Genomic DNA, 23,771 nt, shown 5'->3' on the forward strand with positions numbered 1-23,771 from the left:
CAGCTATGGGAAAACACACATTATCTGGGCCGGCCAAATGGCTGGCAGGTATCGCTCTGACCGTTAGCCTGTCTGCACAAGCGGCCGATGTTAACTTGGATCAAATCGCTGTTGTTGTGAATCAGGACGTTATTCTGATGAGCGATGTGCGACAAGCGATGCGCCGTATGCAAGTATCAGAAGGCAAGAACAGCAAAACAGATACATTGGCTCAACGCGCAATGGATGGCCTGATTCTCGATAGCTTACAGCTGCAAGCGGCCAAACGTGCGGGCATTAAGCTGGATGATACAAACATCGATGAAGCTGTTGCCAGTGTTGCTCAGCGTAACCGTTTAAGTGTTGATGGCTTTAAGAAGGTACTGCAACGCGAAGGTATCGACTTTAATGGCTTCCGTGACAACCTCAGCAATCAGTTATTGATTAATGAGCTTAAGCGTCAACAGTCCAGCCGCAGTAATCAAATCAGCGAGCAGGAAATTAGTGATCTGATTGCCTCAGAGTCTGAGCAAATCACTAAAGGTAAGTCATACCATATTCAGGACCTACTGATCCCTACGCCAGCTAATATCAATGTCGCGAGCTTTAATGCGGCGCGTCGTAATGCTGATCAGCTGCGTAAAATGGCAATTACCAGCAAAGACTTTATGAAAACCAGCTTTGCGAATAATCAAGCAACTGATTTGGGTTGGAAATCATCCGATCAATTATCATTTGCTTACCTCAAAGAACTCACCGACCTGGAAGTTGGCCAAGTTTCTGACGTGGTACACGATGCTCGTGGTTTTCACGTACTGAAAATTGTTGAGCAACGCGGTGGCTCTGAAGTTAAAGCCAGCCAAGTTCGGGTGCGCCATATTTTGATTGCCGACACTGCGCCAGATGCTCAAGCGAAAGCAGAATCCATTCGCCAGCAACTGCAGCAAGGTGGTGACTTTGCCACGTTAGCTAAAGTTAACTCTGCCGATACTGGTAGTGCGAAAAACGGTGGTGACTTAGGCTGGAGTGACTCCAAGCGCTATGTTGCATCATTCGCTAAAGCTGTTGAAACACTGCCGCTTAACACACTAAGCCCGTTAGTAAGAACCCAGTTCGGTTACCACATTATCGAAGTTATGGAGCGCAATGAGATTGATGCCAGCCGTCAGGCGCTGGAAACTCAGGCCCGCAAAATCATCCTGAGCAAGAAGCAGGAACAGGACTACGATGCGTGGGTACAAGGCTTACGCAATGATGCCTTTATTGAATATCGGCAGAAACCTTAATGACTACGCCTCGTCTCGCGGTTACTTGTGGTGAGCCTTCCGGCATAGGCATTGACCTGCTGATTCAGATTTCTCAGCAGGCTCAGGTTGCTCAGTGCGTTGTCATTGCTGACCCAAATGTCATTCAGGCACGTGCTGCCATGCTGGGCCTGAGCATCGTGCTCAAGCCCTATGATGCACTCACTGAGCGACTCCCATCGCAAGCGGGTGAAATGACCGTGCTTGCCGTCCCTTGTGATGCCCCTGTGACCGCAGGCGAGCTTAATGTGCAGAATGCAGCCTATGTACTTAAAACGCTGGATATTGCGACTCACGGCTGCGTGAGCGGCGAATTTGACGCAATGGTGACTGCACCGCTACACAAAGGCATTATCAATGATGCTGGCGTGCCCTTTAGCGGCCATACCGAGTACTTAGCTGACTTAACTCAGGCAGAATTGCCGGTGATGATGTTGGCGGCTGGTGATTTTCGGGTTGCACTGGCCACCACTCACCTGCCACTCAAAGATGTAAGTGATGCCATTACGGCCGAATCACTAACGCAAGTCATTCGTATTTTGCAGCATGATTTGCAAGAGAAGTTCGCCATTGCCAAACCTCGAATTTATATCTGCGGCTTAAACCCACATGCGGGTGAAGGCGGTCACTTGGGCATGGAAGAAATCAATACGATTACACCCACCATTGAAGCCTTAAAAGCGGAAGGGGATGGATTTAGTCGGCCCGCTACCAGCTGATACCTTATTCACGCCAAAGTATCTGGATAATGCCGATGCGGTATTGGCGATGTTTCATGACCAAGGTTTGCCAGTATTGAAATATGCAGGATTTGGTCGAGCGGTGAATATTACGCTTGGGCTACCCATTATCCGTACTTCTGTGGACCATGGTACCGCTTTGGATCTAGCCGGCACCGGACAAGCCGATGCGGGCAGTTTGAATGCCGCATTACACACGGCGATCGAAATGGTTGAGCTTAGAAAGCGCGGCCAACCGTAGCAATTAAAATCACCGCAATACCAATTGCGGTGTTAATTCCCACCATCATACGAATCTGATTCAGCGCTTTAGCACCTTCTGGCCATTGCTGCGCCTCAACACTGCGACATAAACGCTTGTAAGGTGCGAAGAAAACATGCGCAAAAATCAGCATCATCACTAAGCCCAGCCCAACATAATATGCACATAAATCGGTGCATGTGCGCCCAGCTTACCCAGCATCAACATTCCGGTTAAAAACACTAGCGCTACACAGCCCCAAACCCATGGGAAAAAGCGCGAGAACACACCACGCCATAAAGTCAAACGCTGAGGCGGCTCAAGCACAGTGCAGCGATAGGCCGTAATACCTGATAGGCAAAAAACATCCCACCGACCCAAACCACGACGGATAGAATATGTAACGCAAGTGAGATCGAAACTAACATATAGCGATTCCTAATTAATAAATAAAACAGGGAGATACAAACGTGAGTTGAAACTACAAAGGTATGCTGCGACTAGCCTGATTAAGCTGCTTATCGTGAGCTTTGTAGTTCGCATCACAGTCAGCCACCAGCGCCCAAAACCGTGATGAATGATTCATCTCAATGGTGTGGCACAACTCATGAATCAATACATAGTCCACTAGCGCTTGATCTAAGAACAGTAACTTATAATTTAAGTTGATATTCTTTTTACTCGAACAACTACCCCAACGCGTTTTCTGGCCACGAATAGTTAAACGCTGATAGTGAAAACCATGCTGCTCCGCCAGCCATTTCAAGCGCGACGATAAGACCTTTTCTGCTTTAGCCTTGAGCCAGCGACCAAGTGTTTTTTTAAGCAGCTCAGCATCATCCACATCGCCATAACATTCCAACTGCCCTGCAGATGTGCGCAGTATGATAGAGCCCGAAGCCTGAGGAAAATACTGAATCGTCCAACGCTCTTCAAGATAAGCCAAATCTAGTACCTCGGGCTTAGCCCAAGGCTTAATAGCTTCTGGTGATAATGTCTGGAGTTTGTTTTCTAGCCATGCGGCTTGGGAGGCGACGAATGCATGAGCTTTGGCAAGACTTACGCCGTTTGGCACAACCAAGCTCAACTCACCCGTTTGTGCCAACTTGAGCCGCAGATAGCGAGCTCGTTTGGATTTGACCAGCGTATAAGGATAACGCTGGTCACTTAACTGAATCTGATAATCAACCACGCAGTCCGTCAGAACCCACAGTCAATATGGCGAAACGCCTAAACAGCACGACGCGGCCAGGAGTTCATTACCGAATGCACCAGTGTCGCCAATGGAATCGCAAAAAACACACCCCACATGCCCCACAGGCCACCCAAATACCAGTACTGACATAATGATTGCCGCAGGGTGCAAATTCACCATTTCAGAGAACAGTAATGGCACCAGTAAGTTGCCATCTAGAATTGAATCACTGCATAAGCGGTCAGCACATAGACCGTTTCGTAGCTGTAGCCCCACTGGAAGTACGCCACAATGGCTACCGGCAAAGTAACCGCAATCGCCCCAACGTATGGGATCAGTACCGAAATACCCACCACAAATGACAGCAGCAAGGCGTAATTCAAACCGAAAATTAGGAAAGTGATGTAAGAGATAACCCAAATAACGAGAATCTCCATAAATTTACCGCGAACATAGCCAGTAATTTTATCGTTTACTTCACTCCAAACCGCTGCAACTAGTGCACGGTCGCGCGGCAGAAAACTGCGGAACCATGACAGAATCATGTATTTGTCTTTCAGGAAGAAAAATACTAGTAATGGCACAACGACTAAGTAGACGAGGAAGGTAAATACATCCACCACAGAAGCGACTGACAAGGTCACAAACTTCTGAGATAGCGCTGTAAGATGCCCTTTAATGCTGATTAGAATCTCACCCATAAATTCTTGCGAAATGATGGTGGGATACTTTTCAGGCAGCATCATGATCACGCCTTGCCCTTCGGCCAGCATGCGAGGGATTTCTAGCATAAACTGAGTCGTTTGCTTAAACATCAGTGGTGCCAGAATAAAAATCACGACGGTCAAAAACAACATAAACGAGCTAAAGGTCAGTAACATCGCAATAAATTGCGGAATCCTCAAGCGCTTCAACCCCTCAACCGCACCGTCCAGCAAATAGGCAATAATGACAGCTGCAAATAAGGGAGTCAGCAGGTTTCCAGCGAAAAAACCACTGCAAAACCAAGCAGTAATAAGAACGCCAAAATCGCAACCTGCGGATCCGAAAAATGACGCGTGTACCAATCATTGATCAGTTTAATCATTTATTTTATTTCTGTAATGAAAGTTCGTGGGATTGCTGGAACAGCAACTCAAGTTCGTCAATAACATTGTACGGCAGCCCTGCCTTGAAATCTGTGTTCACCCTTTAGTCCAAACAACGGTACAGTAGTTCCGTATTATTCGGGCGATGACTCACAGCAATCACTGTCAATTATCCTTCTCGTCCGTGAGCAGGTAATTTACAGGTAAAGCGAATGAGTGTCACCCGAACAAGCTCAGAAATTACACGCGAATCAGCGGCTTTCCTGAAATGCAGTAGCTGCGGGCAAAATCCAGCAACTCATCCATCGCTTTTACTTTAAACTTCTGCCGCTGCCTAACAAATGAAAACTCACGCTGCAGCGGAGGGTTTTAGCGGAATAGCGTGCAAAGTGCCTAATTTCAGCTCCTTTGCAATACTCACACTGGATAAAATAGAAACCCCCATACCGGCTTCTATCGCACCTTTAATGGACTCAGGACTACCCAATTCCAGGCAGTTCTTAAGTAAATTCTTTTCTAAACCGCATTCTTGCAGGTAATCAGTAATGACTTCACGAGTCCCTGATCCTTGTTCACGGCAGATAAAAGGATAATTCATTACCTCTTTGAGCGCCAAGCCAGATTGACCGGTGGATGCGGCGATAAGCTCATGACCTGGCGGTACAACGACCACTAAATCATCTAAGCGGCACACTTCCACAAGCAGGTTTTTATTGGCAATCGGCCCTTCTACCACACCTAGGTCGATGACGTTATTCTCAATCATCGACACAATGCCTTCGGTATTGGATACCCGCAGGCGCAAGCGTACATCAGGGTTTTCGGCATTATAGTCACCCAGCAAGGCTGGCAACATGTACTCTGCAATGGTAGTACTAGCGCCAATGGTGAGTGAGCCATTGAAATTTCCAGTCATCTCACGAATGGCATTATCCATGGCAGAATATTGCTCGAATATGGTTTCGGCATATTCAAAGACCAAATGGCCGGCATCCGTCAAACTGACTTTATTATGGGCACGATCAAATAGTCGGGTATCGAATTGCTCTTCGAGTTGTCGAATTTGAAACGTGACGGCTGGTTGAGTCATGTGTAGAACTTCGGCTGCTTTAGTGAAGCTTAGCATCCTTGCTACTGCATGAAACACTTGAAGTCTTCTATCAGACATATGACTTACAATCTCCTTTTGCTTGTCATTTGAATGCCTACCCGCAGGCGATTCAATGGTGTTATTCCATGGTGTTATTTCATAGGCATGGAGATAACGTCGGGGGTGTTGCGACTGAACTTCTCGGGGGTATAAAAGTTATTATCAGTCATCTTTTTGCTTCTTATGCTTTGCTGTTTGTTTTGCTTTATTTCCGGGTATACGTGGGTCATCGTCATCCATCAAAATACGATGGGCCGATCCATCTAAGTCATCATACTGACCGCTTTTGGCGGTAAAAATAAACGCAATTACAACAATCAGCATAACGAATACACCGATGGTCAAAGTCATTGCAAGTGCACTCATTATGATTTTTCCACGCCATTTTATAATCGGAAATATTACTATCAACCAACGTGATCGGGTAATCACAAAGGCTTGATATTACTGAAAGATGCGACACAGACAAGATAACACTTCTTGTCAATCACCAACAGTATATTTGATGTTTGCTCATTATTTTTTTAAATGAGACTAGGTTTAGCCTTTACTATACAACAACATGCAACTCAAAAACCTACACGAAAATCAGGCCAATTGACATTACAAACTGTTAAGAACCCTAAAATAAATGGATTATTTTTTTACATAAACATAGGCCAGCTGCCAAGTGCAAGGATATATCCCATCCACCCTACGAAATGTATCAAAAGCGCGCTCAAATGCAGCAAATCGCGCTTTTCCCGTCAAGCCGCGCTCACGTTCAACCGCGGCATTGCTCGCACCGATACGCTTAATATCCATAATCATTTCACGTACAGAGGGGTATGGCATGACGATAGTTTCGGTGATGATTTCGATCTGACTAAAGCCTGCGGCCTCAAGCGTTTGATGAAGGGCTTCTAATTCAATAAAGTCACTTGTGTGAGGTTCCTGATCAACTGTCTCCCAGCTACTTCTCACTTCAAGCAATGTACCGGTGAGAAACGTGCTGAATGCCATTTCGCCCCCCTCTTTTAAGCAATCACGACAGGCGCTTAATGTTGCCTGCAAGTCATTACTCCATTGCAGCATTAGACTAGAGGCAATTAAATCAAAGCTGGCTGCTGAAAAAGGTAAGTGTTCAGCATCGGCGCAAACGAGTTCGGCTTGATAATCGCTTTGCATCAGGCGCTTGGCCGTCTGATCCAACATTTTAGGCGAGAAATCCAGAGCCGTCATCGCCGCTGCGGGGTAGGCCTTACATAAGGTATGTGCCACCTGCCCCGTACCACAGCCTAAATCCAGAATGGCTGAAGGTTTCAGGTTGGAACCTAACTGGCGGGCTATCAAGGTTTCGGCAACCTTGCTGCTGCAAGCCAGCGGATTGATCATAGCGATGTGCGGCACGATCGAAACTCTGCCGTGTTTTGTGTTTATCAAAAGCACTCAAAATAGCGGTTAACTCGTGTGAGCCTGAATGAATTCCATCAGGCGTTCAGCAAATTGCTGTGGTTGCGTCATGAAAGGCGCATGCCCACAACCCTCAAAATAATCTACTTGCCCAGCCACTAGCTGCTCAGCAACCGCAGCTCCCGCCTCTGGGGGAATCAGACGGTCCAGCGTGCCAAACATCCAATGCGATGGCGGTAAATGACTCAGTGACTGGCGGTAATCTGCCTCCTGCAGCCATTGAATACCACGTTCCAGCGCCATAGGACTGGCAGGTCGGGCTAACACCGATTGCAGTAAAGCCTTCTGCAATTTAGCGGTCGCCGATTCTCCCATGAACTGTAATCCAATGAAACGCCGAATTGTCGTATTCTGATTTTCCTTTAGTGCTTGAGCAAACTGCGTTAATACCGCAGGCTCCATGCCGCACTGCCAATCAGCTTGCTGCACAAAGCACGGTGTACTGGCCACTAGCGATAATGAAGCAATCCGCTCAGGATATTTCAACGCAAAAGCCTGCGCCAATAAGCCCCCCATCGACCAGCCTAATAAATGACAGCGGCCCTCAAACTGAGCTGCCAGCCACTCTACGGCTGTCTCAAACTCATTATTATCCAGCAATTCAGTCTGACCATGGCCCGGTAAATCCAGACAGCGAAACTCAAGGTTTTCAGGTAGGTAGGCACTCAGTGGTTGCCAGACCGAAGCATTCATTCCCCAGCCGTGTAAAGCAATCAAGGGCGTTGAATTTGTTGAAAAAAATGCGTTCAAAACAATCGGCTCTTTGGTAGAATTCAAAAATGAATATTATACTACCAATTTTGCTGATCGCCGCTGCCTATTTAATGGGCTCTGTTTCCACAGCAATTCTTGCATCGTCCCTTTTTGGCTTTCCAGACCCTCGTACGCATGGCTCCAATAATCCGGGAACCACTAACGTATTACGATTGGGTGGCAAGATTCCCGCGCTATTCACCTTGCTAGGTGATGCACTCAAAGGACTGATCCCTGTCGTCGTTGCAAAGGCACTGGGCTCGATGATATGTGGGTAGTATTAATTGCCATCGCCGCCTTTATGGGTCACTTATTTCCAGTCTTTTACGGCTTTGTCGGTGGTAAAGGCGTTGCCACAGCGATGGGGGTTTATCTTGGCTTAAATCCTGTTATTGGTTTAGCGGTATTGGTGACTTGGATGGCTTCAGCATTTGCGCTGAATATCTCATCCGCCTCTGCTTTGATCGCGACATTATTTGCACCGTTTTACTTTTACTTAGTCACCAAATCCGCCGCTTTGGGCTTTGGTTTATTAGTGATTACCGCGCTTATTTACTGGCGTCACATCCCTAATATTCAGAAAATCATCATGGGTACCGAAAGCCACATTGTTAAGGATAAAAGCTAATTCAAGTGTGCAGAATGCCGCCATAAATCAGCGACTTCTGCTCACTTAATCAAAACTATCTCAATCGGTTTATGATAATTATCTCACCTTAACAAATCTTAATTACTCGCCACTCCTCACTCTGCCCTATACTCTGCCTATGCACATGTTACTAATAGAAGACGATACTCAGACCGCCAGCTTCATTCAAAAGGGCTTAGCGGAATCCGGACACGTAGCCGACCATGCAGACAATGGTGAGGATGGCTACCATATGGCTTTAACCGGCCAATATGATGTGTTGATTATTGACCGGATGTTGCCGAAGAAGAACGGTCTGGATGTCATAAAAGACTTACGGGAGCAGAAAATGAAGACTCCCGTCCTGATCCTCAGCGCGCTAGGGGACGTGGATGATCGTGTCGAAGGTTTACGAGCCGGCGGTGATGACTATCTAGTCAAGCCATACGCCTTCAGTGAACTATTGGCCCGTCTTCAAGCCTTAGTCCGCCGCGCTAGCCCTGCACAGGAGCAGACACTGCTTCGTGTACATGACTTGCAAATGGATCTAATCAAGCATTCAGTAACTCGTGCCGGTCAGGTGATTCACCTGCAACCCCGCGAATTTACCCTGCTCGAATACCTGATGCGCCACGCTAATGAAGTCGTGACCCGCACCATGCTATTGGAGAACGTTTGGGATTATCATTTCGACCCACAAACTAACGTGATTGATGTTCATATCAGTCGCCTGCGTAGCAAAATCGACCGCGATTTTTCCATGCCACTGCTTCACACAGTAAGAGGCGCGGGATACTCGCTACATGCTTCTTAGATTAATCAATACAACGGCATTCCGGATCTCTCTGGTTTACGCGTTGGTATTTAGTCTTATTAGTACGGGTGCCATTAGTTTTATCTACTGGAACTCGGCTAAAGAAATCCGCGCTCAAACTGACTCTCAGTTGAGCGCAGAGACTAACGCCCTGCTCAGCCTCTATAACAACGGTAAGATCAATGCGCTGACTCAGGAAATGAATCAGCTGAATACCGATGGCCGTTCAAAATTCTTCCTTTACGCACTATTAAATCGCGAACAACGTGATTTGATTGAAGAAATTGCGCCTGAAAAAAGAGCGATGCTGCCGGGTGATAACTTCTTTGCCACGGTGCCGTTAAATACCGTTATTACTGCGCCTGACTCTCAGAAGAAACAGTTCACCCAACCTGCCCGCGTACTGTTAACGCTGCTGCCAGATGGCTATCAAATGCTGGTCGGTACTGACTTATTTGAACGTCAGGCACTGCTTGCGCGCATATCCTGAATGTCATTATTACACGCTCATTGTGCTGATGTTTACACTGGCCATGGCTGGTGGAGCCATGCTTGGTTATGGCGTATTGCATCGTATTAATAGCGTGCGTAAAACAGCTGGTGAAATCATTGATGGCGACCTTAGCCAGCGTATGCAGGTCACTACTAAAAATGATGAATTCGACCGCTTAAGTACTGTACTGAAATACCATGCTGTCGCGTATCGAACAGCTCATGCAGAGCATGCACCAAGTAACGGACAACTTAGCGCACGACTTACGTAATCCACTAAACCGTTTACGCAATCGCCTGGAAGTCTCGCTAATTGAGAATCTGGACAAAGAAAGCTGCCAGCAAGTCCAGCAGGAAGCAATTCAGGATATTGATGACATTATCCGTACCTTCAACGCCCTGCTAAGCATTGCACAAGCCGAATCTGGCAAGCACGATCATGACTGGGTATTGATTGATACTCGCAAGTTTATTGATGAGCTTGCAGAGCTGTACTCGATTGTTGCTGAAGAGTCTCAAATCAACTTCACTTGCGATATCAAAGGCAATGCGTTCATCTTGGGTGATCACCAGCTATTGGCACAAACCTTAACGAATCTGCTAGACAACGCGGTGAAATTCACACCTCCAAATGGCACGATTTCACTCAATGCCATGCACAATAAAAAGCAATTTATTATTGAGGTGGCTGACTCCGGAACAGGAATTCCAGAAGATAAGCGTGAAGTGGTATTTGAACGCTTTACTCGCTTGGATAGCGCGCGTAGCACGCCGGTAATGGATTAGGTCTGAGCTTGGTTAAAGCCGTTGTTGAGCGCCACAGCGGCACTATTGAGTTGCTGGATAATAACCTGGGCTCAAAGTAAGACTGACATTCAATGCTGCTGGCAAACCGCTTTCTGGAAAGAAAAACGGGGCGGCTTAAACAGCCGCCAAATATCTACGCTAAATCGTTATTTTGAGAATAGAGCGCAATCACCACCGCCTTAATTCAGTTAGGCGATGTCAGTGATTATGTTGAAACTTCAATCAACATACTAACTGGCATCACATTAACAGCGAATTACGAAAAGATTACCGATGCAGAGCGCATGGTATTGGGTAGCTTCATACAACACCTTTAAAAGGCTCATAGTATGCCTGAGTGCACCGCTTTCCAGTCGATAGACCCCATCCGCTAAGTATCCAGCTCATGATGATCGTGACAGGCGATCAGCAGCGAAACACCGGATGATTTTAAGCTCTTTAGCAGATCAACCGTTTGCTCACGCGCTTTGTAATCCAGATTTGCAGTTGGCTCATCCAATAGCATAATTTCAGGCTGCCTTAATCGGGCACGCGCCAAAGCCAAACGTTGCTTTTCACCACCGGACAATTGCTTTGCGGGATTATCTGCCAAAGCTTGCAAGCCACCCCACTCCATTACATTGCGTAAATTAGCCTGCTGCTCACGACGAGATAGATATTTTGGCAGTGCATATTCAAGATTCTTTCGCACACTACCATCAAATAAGTAAGGCGCTTGGTGCAAATACATAATCTTTGATCGCAATACATTACGTTGTTTACGCCAGCTAGCGCCACCTCGATCAGCTTCGATAACTGCATTATCAGGCTTTAACAGGCCAGCTAAAATACGCAATAAGGTCGACTTCCCTGCGCCATTATCACCGAGCAATAAATGGCATTGCCCAACCCGCAGATCAATACTCAAATCCTTTAGAACCACACGGCCCTTAAATGACTTAGTAATCTGCTCAAAATGAATTAAGGGCTTTAGTGAGGTTTGGGCTGCAGCATTCATGACAATGCCCCTTTACCCTGAAATAAATGCAGTAAGATATTGAGCGTAAAGGCCAACAGCAGCAAAACAATCCTAAAGCAATACCTTGAGCAAATTCACCTTTACTGGTTTCCAGCGCAATGGCCGTGGGAATATTACGGGTGTAATGCAAGATATTGCCACCTAACATCATCGACGCACCGACCTCAGCAATAATGCGCCCAAAGCTTGCCAGTACCGCTGCTAGCAAAGGCAAACCGCGCTCACGCATCATCAAATACAAAGCACCTAACGGGCTAATACCAATCGTAATGGCAGTTTCCCAAGCGCGACGATCAACGGCTTGAAATGCGGTATGACTCATCGCCACCAGTAATGGAAAGCACAAGGCAATCTGCCCGATAATCATGGCTGACTGGGTAAACAGCAAACGTAAATCACCCAATGGGCCTTGTCGGGAAAGTAATAAGTAGAAAGTGAGCCCAATCACCACCGCAGGAACCGATAGCATGGTGTTCGACAGCGCAATTAGCAGGCGACGACCAAAGAAGTCATAAAAGGCGAGGATAAAGCCCAGCGCCATAGCCGGCACTAAGGCAATAAATAAGGCTGAGAGTGAAACCTGAAAGGAGATCCCGATAATATCCCAAAGCGCTGGATCACCACTCAACAGCAAGCGGATCGCGTCTAAAATCGTAGCACTTAGGGATTGCTGCATGGCTTTACGGCATCAGAAAATTAGATAGAAAGGAATTTAGTTGCCAGACTTGAGCTGCTTCGGCGGAGCATCATAAACGATTTGATCAGCGCCCTTGATACACCAGAAAGTGCTTCCCTTGGCGCGAGCAATCAACACAACGCCTAACTGTTGCGCCAACTCTAAGCCCATTTGGGTAGCACCAGAGCGCGATAGCAATACCGGAATACCCATTTGTGCAACTTTAATCACCATCTCAGAGGTTAAGCGCCCGTGGTATAAAACCATTTATCACCACCGCTAACATCTTCCAGCCACATATAACCGGCTATGGTATCGACCGCATTATGGCGACCCACATCCTCAACAAAGCTTAAGATCTCCGTACCATGACATAGCGCACAGCCATGCACTGCCCCCGCTTTACGATAGACTTCATTATGTTGATTTAAGCTATCTAGCAAGCCATAAATCTGGGATTGCTTAACCGTGACCTTAGGGATTTTAATTTGATCGAGACTGTCCATCAGGCGACCAAACATAGTGCCTTGGCCGCAGCCAGTCGTCACAGTGCGATGCTCAAGTTTCTTCTCCAAACCATCGACACCGCCGCGAGTAGTAATCACCGCTGCTTCAACTTCCCAATCGATTTGCACAGACTCAACTTCAGAGATATCACTGATCAGATTTTGATTTTTCAACCAACCCAATACCAATAACTCCGGCTGAGAGCCTAACGTCATCAGCGTGAGAATTTCCCGCTTATCCAGATAAATTGTCAGCGCTCGCTCGGCAGCAATATGCCCTTCGCGTGGCTCTCCAAATTCATCATAAGCCACCACTGAAATCGAAGCACCAAGGCCTTCGCTGGTTAGCTGTGGGCGCTTTGCAGTCATAGACGTTGAATTAGCCACCGGTCACGCTCATATGTCGCATAATAATAGGCTTAGCGGTCACATCAAAATCATGACCTTTTGGTTTGATCTGCATGGAATCGATAATCGACTGACGTAGCACCACATCATCCGTAGGATGCGCCCGTACAATCGCGCGTAAATCCATGGAATGCTCCTGCCCCAAACACAGCAATAAACGCCCTTCAGCGGTAATTCGCACACGGTTACAGTCATCACAGAAATTATGACTATGCGGCGAAATAAAGCCAATGCGTGAGTCACTATCGGCAGTGCGATAGTAGCGCGATGGGCCTCCGGTGGTTTCAGTGCTTGGCAGCAAGCTGTACTGCGCTTCGATGCGCTTTAAACACTTCATCACTGGAGCAATACGATTTATCACGATCATGCTGGCCGGTATCGCCTAATGGCATTTCTTCGATAAAAGAAATATCGATGCCGCGGTCGCGAACATACTCCACCAAATCCAGAATCTCATCGTCATTATGATTCTTCATAATCACGGCATTGAGCTTGATGCGTTTAAAGCCTGAGCCACCGCGGCATCAATGCCATCGAGTGTCTTTTTGATATCACCAATGCGGGTAATTTCCTTAAAGCGATCAGCTCTCAGGGTATCCAAGCTCACATTAATACGAGTGACGCCCGCGCTTTTCAGCTCTGCGGCATACTTGGTCAGTAGCGTGCCATTAGTGGTCACGGTCAGATCTTTTAATCCTTCCATGGCACCTAAATCATTAAACAGCTTCATCACATTGCGACGAGTCAGCGGCTCACCACCGGTAATGCGGATTTTATCAACGCCTAGATCTACGTATTGCTTCGCAATTCTGGCAATTTCTTCCAGCGTTAACAGCTTGGCACGAGGCATAAACGTCATGTCTTCCGACATACAATACACACAGCGCAGATCGCAACGGTCAGTGACCGAAATGCGTAAATAATTAATTTTGCGACCAAAACGATCTATTAGCTGGGGGGATTGTGCTTCAGACATACGCTATTTTATCCTCTGTTCTGAGCTCCATTCTACACAGGGTCTGCTATAAAAACCATAGCCCCCGCGTCCAAAATAATCGAAGCTTAATCTTATAAAATGGGCTCAACCAGTATCTCATCGCCAATGGCGACATCCGCCTGCTCATCTGACAGCACGATAAAGCAGTTGGCCAAGCTCATCGAACTTAAAATACCAGAGCCTTGGCGACCGGTTAGCCGCACCTGTAAATTGCCATCTTCCGCTTGAGAATAAATGCCACGCTGAAACTCCATGCGCCCTGGCCGCTTGCGAATTGCATTGCAAGCGCGCGCCTTAAAGCGTAATGGCGACGTCACTTCAGCGCCAGACAATTGCTGCAATGCCGGCTTTACAAACTGCAAAAACGTGACCATGACCGCCACCGGATTACCCGGTAAACCAAAGAAATGCGCCTTACCCAATTTGCCATAGGTGAGTGGCCGACCGGGTTTCATAGCAATTTTCCAGAAATTAATCTCGCCCAATTCGCGAAGCGTTGGTTTGATGTAATCCGCCTCACCGACAGATACGCCACCTGAGGTAATCACCACATCGGCCATGGCAGCGGCTTGCTCAAAGGCCTGCTTTACGCGTTCAGGCTGATCCGGGACCACGCCCATATCTAATATTTCGACACCCAACTGCTGCAACATGCCATACAGCGTGTAGCGGTTACTGTCGTAAATCTCACCTTCAACTAAGTTTCGCCAACGCTACGCAACTCATCGCCCGTTGAGAAAAACGCTACCCGAATTTTACGCTTCACCGCGACTTCAGCAAAACCAAACGAGGCTAGAATGCCTAAATCTGCCGCTGTAATTTTTCGCCCCGGATTAAATACGGTTGTACCCAGCGCAATGTCTTCACCTGCTTGGCGTACATTTTGCCCCAGCTTATGGCCGCTACCGATACGCACAGTCGTGTCATCAATGCGCTCAGATTGCTCTTGCATGACGACAGTATCAGTACCTTCCGGCATAATCGCACCAGTCATAATCCGTACGCATTGACCTGTCTGACAGTCACCCTCAAAGCTAGCACCGGCCATCGCAGTGCCTACAATCTCAAAGCTTTGAATACGGTCATCCGGCAAATCAGCCCCGCGCATCGCATAACCATCCATTGCCGAGTTACGATGTCCGGCACATTAATCGGCGAGATCACCGACTGGGCTAAAACCTGCCCTAAACAATCCCGCAATGGCCGTTTGATCGCATCGGTTAACGGCTCGATCTGCGACAAGATATCCGCTAAGGCCTCCTCAACTCGTAACACACCCGGTTCAAAGGCACTGGCACAGCTGGGGGCCGTTTCGATCCGGCTACTCATAACGACTCCTGATATTTCTGGTAAATAAACGTCGCCATATCCTCAGGTGAATTAAGGTTAATCCATGGGATAGGCAAGTTTTCAGGAGGCTGCTCACTGGCAAACGCGATGATATTGTCATCTTCAGGGTATAGCAGCGGCTTATGCAATCCTTCGCGATGTAACTCAATTTTAGCAAAGCTTTCCCGCTTAAACCCTTCCACCAGAATCAAATCCAGGTTTCAGGATCTAACAAATTCAACGCTTCCTGCAAATCAGGCTCTTCGCGTCCATCACGTAATTCATGCACCCAAGCCACTTGGCTGCGCGAGACCACCAGCATTTGCTCAGCGCCTGCTTTTCGCAGCTCATAGCTGTCTTTACCGGGATGATCAATATCCATCGCATGATGCGCATGCTTTAACATACCAACGCGTAAGCCACGTTCACGCAAAATTGGCAGTACCTTGGTTAACAAGGTCGTCTTTCCTGTACCACTAAATGCCGCAAAGCCAATCACTGGCATTGGAAAAGTAATGCCGTTTTTTAACTTCAGGCCCTGACACTTGCGCCGCTTCATGCTGCTGTTTTTGTGCCTCGGTATTGAGATTATGAAATGCCTCAGCCTGATCACTAAAATCAACGCTCACCATATTGTGCTCAGCATACCAACGGTCTATTTTGCGCTCGCCATGCTCTAAAAAGGCTTTCAGGCTGGGCAATAATCGCGTGGCAATTAAGGCATGCACCGGCTGTAATCGCTGGCCATCACTCGCCACCACAATGTCCGCATTCGATGCTTCCTGAGCTGCTTTCATTCGCGCTAAATATTGCACCGGAACGGTTGGAGCATCACAAGGCAGAGTCAGAATAAAGTCACAATTTAACTGCTGCATTAAACTCGCAAAGCCCGCCAGCGGCCCCTGAAAGTCAGGCAAAATATCTTCCACCACCGGATAGCCATAGTCGGCATACAGCGCCTGATTACGATTCGCATTAATCACAATATTCGAGGTTTCTGACGACACTTGCTCCAGAATGTGCTCAATCAGCGGACGGCCAGATACCATCACCAAGCCCTTATCCTGACCACCAAATCGTCGCCCTTGCCCACCGGCTAAAATCGCCACTGTTACCGAATGTGTCATCGTTGTTTGCTACCCTTATGTCGTCTGTTAAATCGTCGAATATTGATGCTGGAACCCTATTACTTTAGCAACTGAACCTAATCCCGACCAGCTTTGTAAGCTACCATGATGGATAAGTATAACTAAGTCTATCGCACGGTATCCTTCATTTGATTATAAGTGAAGCTTCGTTCTATTATCGCGAACATTCAGGAATTCTTGACCGAGGAAGTTGGAAGCATGGCAAAACAGCAAAAGGCTAAAAAGTGGCGTGGGCGCGGTCTTGATCAGGACGCACTGGAAATAGTGAGCGCCCTGATTGCAGACTTACCCATGCGCAGAGACTTGTTAATCGAATACCTGCACCGAATTCAAGATGATCAAGGCTGTCTGCATGCCGCTCAGATCAATGCCTTGGCAACCTGATGAAAATCAGTCAAACCGAAGTCTACGAGGTCGCCAGCTTCTATCATCATTTCGATATCGTTAAAGAAGGCGATGAGCCACCACCAGAACTCACCGTCCGCGTCTGTGAATCGGTTAGCTGCTCGCTATTTGGCTCCGAACAACTGATCTCCTCGCTGCAAGCCGAATACGGCGATAGCGTGCGCATTCAACCCGTGCCTTGTGTCGGTCGTTGTGAGTCAGCGCCAGTTGCCGTTGTTGGACAGTTGCCCATTGCACAGGCCACCACTGAAAAAGTGATCGAATGTGTGAATGCCGGTACTAACCACGCACCACCCTGACCCATACATAGGCTATGAGCAGTATCTGGCCGAAGGTGGCTATGCGACTTATAAAGCCTGCCGCGCGAACCATGTGACTGAAGAACATGTATTAACCATGCTGGAAGATTCCAATCTTCGCGGCTTAGGTGGCGCAGGTTTTCCAGTGGGTCGAAAGTGGCACATTGTCAGAGATATGCCCGACCCAAAATTGATGGCGGTAAACATCGATGAAGGCGAGCCCGGAACCTTTAAAGACCGCTATTATTTAGAGCGCGACCCACACCGTTTTCTGGAAGGTATGTTAATTGCCGCCGATGTGGTTGGCATTAAAGATGTCTATATTTATCTGCGCGATGAGTACGCGGATATTCGCCATATTCTGGAAACTGAGCTGGATATATTACGCAAGCAATTCCCGCTGGATTTACCAACCATTCAACTGCGACGCGGCGCTGGTGCTTATATCTGCGGTGAAGAGTCCGCCATGATTGAATCCATTGAAGGCAAGCGCGGCATGCCACGCCTACGCCCTCCGTTTGTGGCTGAGGTGGGCTTATTTGGCCGCCCGACGCTGGAACATAATATGGAGTCGCTGTACTGGGTACGTGATCTAATTGAGCGTGGCGTCGGTTGGTTTGTCGATCAAGGCCGCCATAACCGCAAAGGCATGCGCTCATTCTCAGTCAGTGGCCGCGTGAATAAGCCTGGTGTGCACTTTGCACCCGCCGGCATCACCATGAATGAATTAATCGAAGAATATTGTGGCGGCATGCCGGATGGACATACCTTCTACGGCTATTACCCGGCGGAGCCTCTGGCGGTATTTTGCCTGCCAGCTTGGGCGACGTGCCGTTGGACTTCGACACACTACAGGCGCATGGCTCGTTTATCGGCTCTGCCGCCGTGGTGGTGTTATCCGATCAAGACTCGGCCCGCGACTGCGCACTGAACTCGATGAAGTTCTTCGAGCATGAATCCTGCGGGCAATGCACCCCTTGCCGTGTCGGGTACTAGCAAAGCCGTACAGCTTATGCAGCACGAGCACTGGGATACGGCACTGATGAAAGAACTCTCCGAAGTGATGGTCGATGCCTCCATCTGCGGACTTGGCCAAGCGGCTCCCAACCCTATGCAAAGCGTGATCAAATACTTTCCGAAGGAGGTTCATAAATGAGTGCACAAATGAAGGAAAGCCCGGTGGTACGTTTCAGTTTAAATGGCGCCACGCTAGAAGCTCACTCTGATGAAACCATCCTGCAAGTGGCCAAGCGCAGTGATATTCAAATTCCCGCACCTGTGCTACAAAGATGGCTTAGCTCCCGATGGCAACTGCCGCGCCTGCATGGTTGAAATTGATGGCGAACGTGTTTTAGCGCCCTCTTGCTGCCGTAAACCAACTGAAGGCATGGTGATTAACTCAGCCAGTGAGCGCGCTCAAAAGTCTCAGAAAATGGTACTGGAGCTGCTGCTGTCCGATATGCCGGAAGAGACTTTCAGCCCTAATAATGAGCTAACACAATGGGCTAAACACCTTGAGGTTCAGGCCCCACGCTTTGAAGCTCGCCCTCGGGTAAAAGCCGACAGTTCACATCCGGCGATTGCGGTCAATCTGGATGCTTGCATTCAATGTACCCGCTGCCTGCGTGCTTGCCGTGATATTCAAGTGAATGATGTGATTGGCTATGCCAAGCGCGGCGCTGAGTCCAAAATTGTTTTTGATATTGATGACCCAATGGGCGATAGCAGCTGCGTGGGTTGTGGTGAATGCGTACAAGCCTGCCCAACTGGCGCGCTAATGCCATCCAAAGGCGCGGGCATGATTATTCCGGACAAACAGGTTGATTCCATCTGCCCGTACTGCGGTGTGGGTTGCCAGCTAACTTACAATGTTAAAGAAAACAAAATTGTCTTTGTGGAAGGTCGTAATGGCCCCGCGAATGAAGGTCGCTTATGCGTGAAAGGTCGCTTCGGTTTTGACTATGTACATAATACAGAGCGCCTGACCAAGCCACTGATTCGTCGTAGCGATGTGCCAAAAACGGCTGATATGACAGGCTTTGATCCATCCAAACCGGAAGCCATTTTCCGTGAAGCCAGCTGGGATGAAGCCTTAGACTTTGCCGCTGCCGGTTTGAAAAAAATCCTTGAGCGCGATGGTGGCAATGCATTGGCTGGGCTGGGCTCCGCCAAAGGCAGTAATGAAGAAGCTTATTTATTCCAGAAGCTGATTCGTACTGGCTTTAAGAGTAATAACGTCGATCACTGCACGCGACTGTGCCACGCCTCCTCGGTCGTAGCACTATTGGAAGGTCTGGGCTCCGGCGCAGTATCTAACCCAATGGGCGATGTCTCGGATTCAGATGTCATTATCATTACCGGTGCTAATCCGACGGTGAATCATCCGGTCGGTGCCACATGGATGAAAAACGCCATTAAAAACGGCACTAAACTCATTCTGTTAGACCCGCGTCGCTCTGAAATGACACGCCATGCAACCCATCATATCGCCTTTAAACCGGCTCCGATGTGGCGCTACTGAATGCCATGATGCACGTCATTATCAAAGAAGGCCTGACCGATAAAGACTTCATCGAAAAGCGCACCGAGAACTACGAGGAGCTGGCTGAGCATCTGGAAGCCTTCTCACCGGAAGCGATGGAGCCTATCTGCGGTATCGAAGCGGACCGCATTCGCGAGATCGCCCGCCTGTATGCCACGGCTAAAAATGCCATGATTCTGTGGGGCATGGGCGTTTCTCAGCACGTACACGGAACCGATAACGTGCGCTGCCTGATTGCTCTGTGCATGATCACCGGACAAGTCGGTCGCCCCGGTAGCGGCTTGCACCCATTGCGTGGACAGAATAATGTTCAGGTGCCTCGGATGCGGACTGATTCCTATGGTATTCCCAGACTACCAACCCGTCACTGATGAAAAAGCCCTGCACCGCTTTGAAACGCTGTGGGATACCAAGCTCAATAATGTACCGGGCTTAACCACCGTTGAAATCGTGAATGAAGCCTACAATGGCAATCTTGAAAGGTTTGTATGTGGAAGGTGAAAACCCTGCCATGTCGGACCCTGACAGTAATCATGCCCGTGCTGGTTTAGCGAATTTAGAGCACTTGGTGGTGCAGGATATTTTCCTCACTGAAACCGCTTATTTTGCCGATGTGGTGCTGCCTGCTTCTGCGTTCTCAGAGAAAACCGGTACCTTTATCAACTCCGACCGCTCAGTACAGCTTGGTCGCCAAGCCATTGACCCACCGGGTGATGCCAAGCAGGACTTGTGGATTATTCAGGAGCTGGCGCGTCGCTTAGGTCAGGATTGGCAATATGACAGCGCAGAGCCCGTATTTAATGAAATGCGTCAAGCCATGGACTCAATTGCGGGTATCACTTGGGAGCGCTTACAACACGAATCGGTTACCTACCCTTGCACCAAGGAAGGCGACCCCGGCCAGCCGATTATCTTCACGGATAAATTCCCAACGGCCAGCGGCAAAGCAAAACTGGTACCTGCCAGCATTGTTTCGCCAGATGAAGTACCCGATGCGGACTACCCCTTCATTCTAATTACCGGCCGCCAGCTGGAACATTGGCATACCGGCAGCATGACGCGCCGCGCTTCGATGTTGGATGCTTGGAACCCGAACCGTATGTTGCCGTCAATCAGCGCGATTTAATCAAACTGGGCTTAAGCGCCGGTGATTACTTAAAACTGGAAACCCGTCGTGGTGAGCTCACCATCAAAACGCGTATTGACGACTTAACGCCTAGCGGTACGGTACACATGCCTTTCTGCTACTTTGAAGGCGCAGCGAACACCTTGACCAATGCGGCTTTAGACCCATTCGCCAAAATCGCCGAAGTCAAATATTGCGCAATCAGAATCAGCGCGGCTTAGACCTTAAGAATAGCGCTCCGGAACTCTCTGGAGCGCTTCTATCGTTAACCTATTAAAATGAACAACCTTACAATCAGGATTTACAATACTGTAAATTTTTTTTAATGTTGCAGTGCAGCTAAATTGACAACACACTGAAATACCGCTAATTTAAAGCGCGAATTTGCAACCGCTGAATTCGACAAACTTGATGCGGTTAATCACAAACTTTTAGTCTGCCATTTTGTTGACATAAACACTGATACACAGTTCGGCGATAACTGCTAAGTGTTGTATCATACGCTGTTAACAAGTCACTTCGAGGATGCATCACGTACTATGGATAACTCTATAATCGATCAGGGATTCAGTCTGATGTTGTTCGGTATGGGAACCGTTTTTTGTGTTCCTGACGTTGCTGATTTTCGCAACCGGAGCCATGTCAAGCGTGATATTGCGTTGGTTCCCAGAGAAAATCGTCGAGCCAACAGCAAAGAAAAAACGCACCCCTGCGGCTACTTCTGGCTCTCCTGTGTCAGCAGCCACCCTGAAAATTATTCAGGGCGCGATCGACCAGCACCGTAACCGGAAGTAATCAGTTCCCCGACGGGAAATTCTCCAACCCTTTTGAGAATGATCAGAGCACTATGAGTCAGAATACAAACACCGATAGCAATTCCAAGCAACGCTTGCAAATTACAGACGTAGTTTTGCGCGATGGCCACCAGTCCCTGTTTGCCACCCGGATGCGTCTTGCTGATATGTTACCCATCGCTGAAAAACTGGACAGTGTAGGCTACTGGTCTGTCGAGACTTGGGGTGGGGCAACGTTCGATTCATGCATTCGTTTTTTAGGTGAAGATCCATGGGATCGTATCCGCCAGTTAAAAGCGGCTATGCCAAACACGCCTCAGCAAATGCTGTTCCGTGCTCAGAATATTCTGGGTTACCGACATTATGCCGATGACGTGGTCAACAAATTTGTTGAGCGTGCAGCGGTAAACGGAGTGGACGTATTCCGCGTATTTGACGCGATGAACGACACCCGTAATATGGAAACGGCATTGAAAAGCGGTTAAAGCCGTTGATAAACATGCTCAAGCAGCCATGTCATATACCTTAAGCCCAGTGCACAACCTGCAACTGTGGTTGGATATGGCGCGTCGCCTTGAAGACATCGGCTGTGACTCCATCTGTATTAAAGATATGGCTGGCCTACTGAAGCCTTACACTGGTTATGAACTGGTGACTGAGCTGAAAAAAAGCGGTCTCTGTGCCCATCCATATTCAGTGTCACGCGACAACCGGACTTTCAACAAGTACTTACCTGAAGTGTATTGAAGCGGGCATCGACAATGTTGATACCTCGATTTCATCTATGTCGATGACTTATGGTCACTCGCCAACCGAATCTGTGGTTGCCATGCTGCAAGACACTGAGCGCGCAACGGGCTTGGATTTGGAGCTACTGGAAGAGATTGCTGCTTATTTCCGCGATGTTCGTAAGAAGTACGCGAAATGGGAAGGCTCACTGAAAGGTATCGATTCTCGTATTTTGGTTGCACAAGTGCCAGGCGGCATGCTGACCAATATGGAAACTCAGCTTAAAGAGCAAGGCGCTGGCGATAAGCTGGATGCGGTTCTGGCAGAAATTCCACGTGTACGTGAAGACTTAGGTTTCATTCCACTGGTAACCCCTACTTCGCAAATCGTTGGTACTCAAGCAGTGCTTAACGTATTGACTGGTCAGCGCTACGGCAAACTGACGGGTGAAGCAGCAGGTGTACTGCGTGGCGAATACGGCGCAACACCGGCTCCGGTTAATGCTGAGCTACAAAAGCAAGCCTTGGGCGATGATGAGCTAATCACTTGCCGTCCGGCTGATCTGCTGGGTTCTGAGTTGGATAAACTCAAAGACGAGCTGGTTGGTATTGCTAAAGAGAAAAACATTAAACTGACTGAAGGCGAAGGCCTGATCGATGACGTGCTGACTTATGCACTGTTCCCACAGATCGGTTTGAAGTTCCTTGAAAATCGTGACAACCCATCAGCTTTCGAACCCATTCCAACGGGTAAAGAAAGTGAAGCGGTTACTACTGGCTCTGGTGAAGAAGTTTACACTGTGACAATTGATGGCGTTGACCATGTGGTCACTGTCGGCAATGGCGGCGATATCACGGGTATCGTTCCTGTGGCTGGCGCTGCTTCTGGCTCATCTGATTCTGCACCGGCTGCTGCCGCTCCAACTGGCGGCGAAGGTTATCCTGCGCCAATGGCGGGTAATGTATTTAAAGTATTGGTACAACCTGGCGAGATGGTAGAAGAAGGCGACATCATGATTATTCTGGAAGCCATGAAGATGGAAATCACCGTGGTCGCACCAAAAGGCGCAACTGTGGTTGAAGTTCTTGTTAAGGAAGGTGACGCCGTGTCACTGGGCGACACACTGGTTACCTTGGCATAGGAGCTGACTG

At 48.2% G+C, this 23,771-nt stretch overlaps 15 protein-coding genes across 15 annotated transcripts; 8 read left to right on the forward strand and 7 right to left on the reverse strand.

Annotated features, from left to right (window-relative positions):
• The first annotated feature begins 5 nt into the window (after window positions 1–5).
• Window positions 6–1,265, forward strand: LOC143023202 (chaperone SurA-like). Its single transcript, XM_076181723.1, has one exon. The coding sequence runs from the start codon at window positions 6–8 to the stop codon at window positions 1,263–1,265; it is 1,260 nt and encodes a 419-aa protein (XP_076037838.1).
• On the forward strand, window positions 1,265–2,002 carry LOC143023203 (4-hydroxythreonine-4-phosphate dehydrogenase-like). Its single transcript, XM_076181724.1, has one exon. The coding sequence runs from the start codon at window positions 1,265–1,267 to the stop codon at window positions 2,000–2,002; it is 738 nt and encodes a 245-aa protein (XP_076037839.1).
• Window positions 2,003–7,137: 5,135 nt separating this feature from the next.
• Window positions 7,138–7,842, reverse strand: LOC143023204 (pimeloyl-[acyl-carrier protein] methyl ester esterase-like). Its single transcript, XM_076181725.1, has one exon. It carries the CDS (start codon window positions 7,840–7,842, stop codon window positions 7,138–7,140), a length of 705 nt encoding a protein of 234 aa, XP_076037840.1.
• An 833-nt stretch (window positions 7,843–8,675) lies between these two features.
• LOC143023205 (transcriptional regulatory protein CusR-like) lies at window positions 8,676–9,344 on the forward strand. The gene has a single exon (XM_076181726.1). The coding sequence runs from the start codon at window positions 8,676–8,678 to the stop codon at window positions 9,342–9,344; it is 669 nt and encodes a 222-aa protein (XP_076037841.1).
• A 690-nt stretch (window positions 9,345–10,034) lies between these two features.
• LOC143023206 (sensor protein CzcS-like) lies at window positions 10,035–10,622 on the forward strand. Its single transcript, XM_076181727.1, has one exon. It carries the CDS (start codon window positions 10,035–10,037, stop codon window positions 10,620–10,622), a length of 588 nt encoding a protein of 195 aa, XP_076037842.1.
• Window positions 10,623–12,579: 1,957 nt separating this feature from the next.
• On the reverse strand, window positions 12,580–13,212 carry LOC143023207 (sulfur carrier protein FdhD-like). Its single transcript, XM_076181728.1, has one exon. It carries the CDS (start codon window positions 13,210–13,212, stop codon window positions 12,580–12,582), a length of 633 nt encoding a protein of 210 aa, XP_076037843.1.
• A 10-nt stretch (window positions 13,213–13,222) lies between these two features.
• Window positions 13,223–13,618, reverse strand: LOC143023208 (GTP 3',8-cyclase-like). The gene has a single exon (XM_076181729.1). The coding sequence runs from the start codon at window positions 13,616–13,618 to the stop codon at window positions 13,223–13,225; it is 396 nt and encodes a 131-aa protein (XP_076037844.1).
• Window positions 13,619–13,729: 111 nt separating this feature from the next.
• LOC143023209 (GTP 3',8-cyclase-like) lies at window positions 13,730–14,110 on the reverse strand. Its single transcript, XM_076181731.1, has one exon. It carries the CDS (start codon window positions 14,108–14,110, stop codon window positions 13,730–13,732), a length of 381 nt encoding a protein of 126 aa, XP_076037846.1.
• A 209-nt stretch (window positions 14,111–14,319) lies between these two features.
• On the reverse strand, window positions 14,320–14,901 carry LOC143023210 (molybdopterin molybdenumtransferase-like). The gene has a single exon (XM_076181732.1). It carries the CDS (start codon window positions 14,899–14,901, stop codon window positions 14,320–14,322), a length of 582 nt encoding a protein of 193 aa, XP_076037847.1.
• Window positions 14,902–14,945: 44 nt separating this feature from the next.
• Window positions 14,946–15,371, reverse strand: LOC143023211 (molybdopterin molybdenumtransferase-like). The gene has a single exon (XM_076181733.1). It carries the CDS (start codon window positions 15,369–15,371, stop codon window positions 14,946–14,948), a length of 426 nt encoding a protein of 141 aa, XP_076037848.1.
• A 682-nt stretch (window positions 15,372–16,053) lies between these two features.
• On the reverse strand, window positions 16,054–16,704 carry LOC143023212 (molybdenum cofactor guanylyltransferase-like). Its single transcript, XM_076181734.1, has one exon. It carries the CDS (start codon window positions 16,702–16,704, stop codon window positions 16,054–16,056), a length of 651 nt encoding a protein of 216 aa, XP_076037849.1.
• A 404-nt stretch (window positions 16,705–17,108) lies between these two features.
• LOC143023213 (NADH-quinone oxidoreductase subunit 2-like) lies at window positions 17,109–17,429 on the forward strand. The gene has a single exon (XM_076181735.1). The coding sequence runs from the start codon at window positions 17,109–17,111 to the stop codon at window positions 17,427–17,429; it is 321 nt and encodes a 106-aa protein (XP_076037850.1).
• Window positions 17,430–17,526: 97 nt separating this feature from the next.
• On the forward strand, window positions 17,527–18,360 carry LOC143023214 (NADH-quinone oxidoreductase subunit F 2-like). Its single transcript, XM_076181736.1, has one exon. The coding sequence runs from the start codon at window positions 17,527–17,529 to the stop codon at window positions 18,358–18,360; it is 834 nt and encodes a 277-aa protein (XP_076037851.1).
• Window positions 18,361–18,654: 294 nt separating this feature from the next.
• Window positions 18,655–19,950, forward strand: LOC143023215 (NADP(+)-dependent formate dehydrogenase subunit alpha-like). Its single transcript, XM_076181737.1, has one exon. The coding sequence runs from the start codon at window positions 18,655–18,657 to the stop codon at window positions 19,948–19,950; it is 1,296 nt and encodes a 431-aa protein (XP_076037852.1).
• Window positions 19,951–22,681: 2,731 nt separating this feature from the next.
• On the forward strand, window positions 22,682–23,761 carry LOC143023217 (oxaloacetate decarboxylase alpha chain-like). Its single transcript, XM_076181738.1, has one exon. It carries the CDS (start codon window positions 22,682–22,684, stop codon window positions 23,759–23,761), a length of 1,080 nt encoding a protein of 359 aa, XP_076037853.1.
• Window positions 23,762–23,771: the final 10 nt, after the last annotated feature.

Source organism: Oratosquilla oratoria, unplaced genomic scaffold (genome assembly GCF_046742065.1).
Source record: "Oratosquilla oratoria isolate Oo_2021 unplaced genomic scaffold, ASM4674206v1 SCAFFOLD45, whole genome shotgun sequence".
Lineage (NCBI taxonomy): Eukaryota > Metazoa > Arthropoda > Malacostraca > Stomatopoda > Squillidae > Oratosquilla > Oratosquilla oratoria.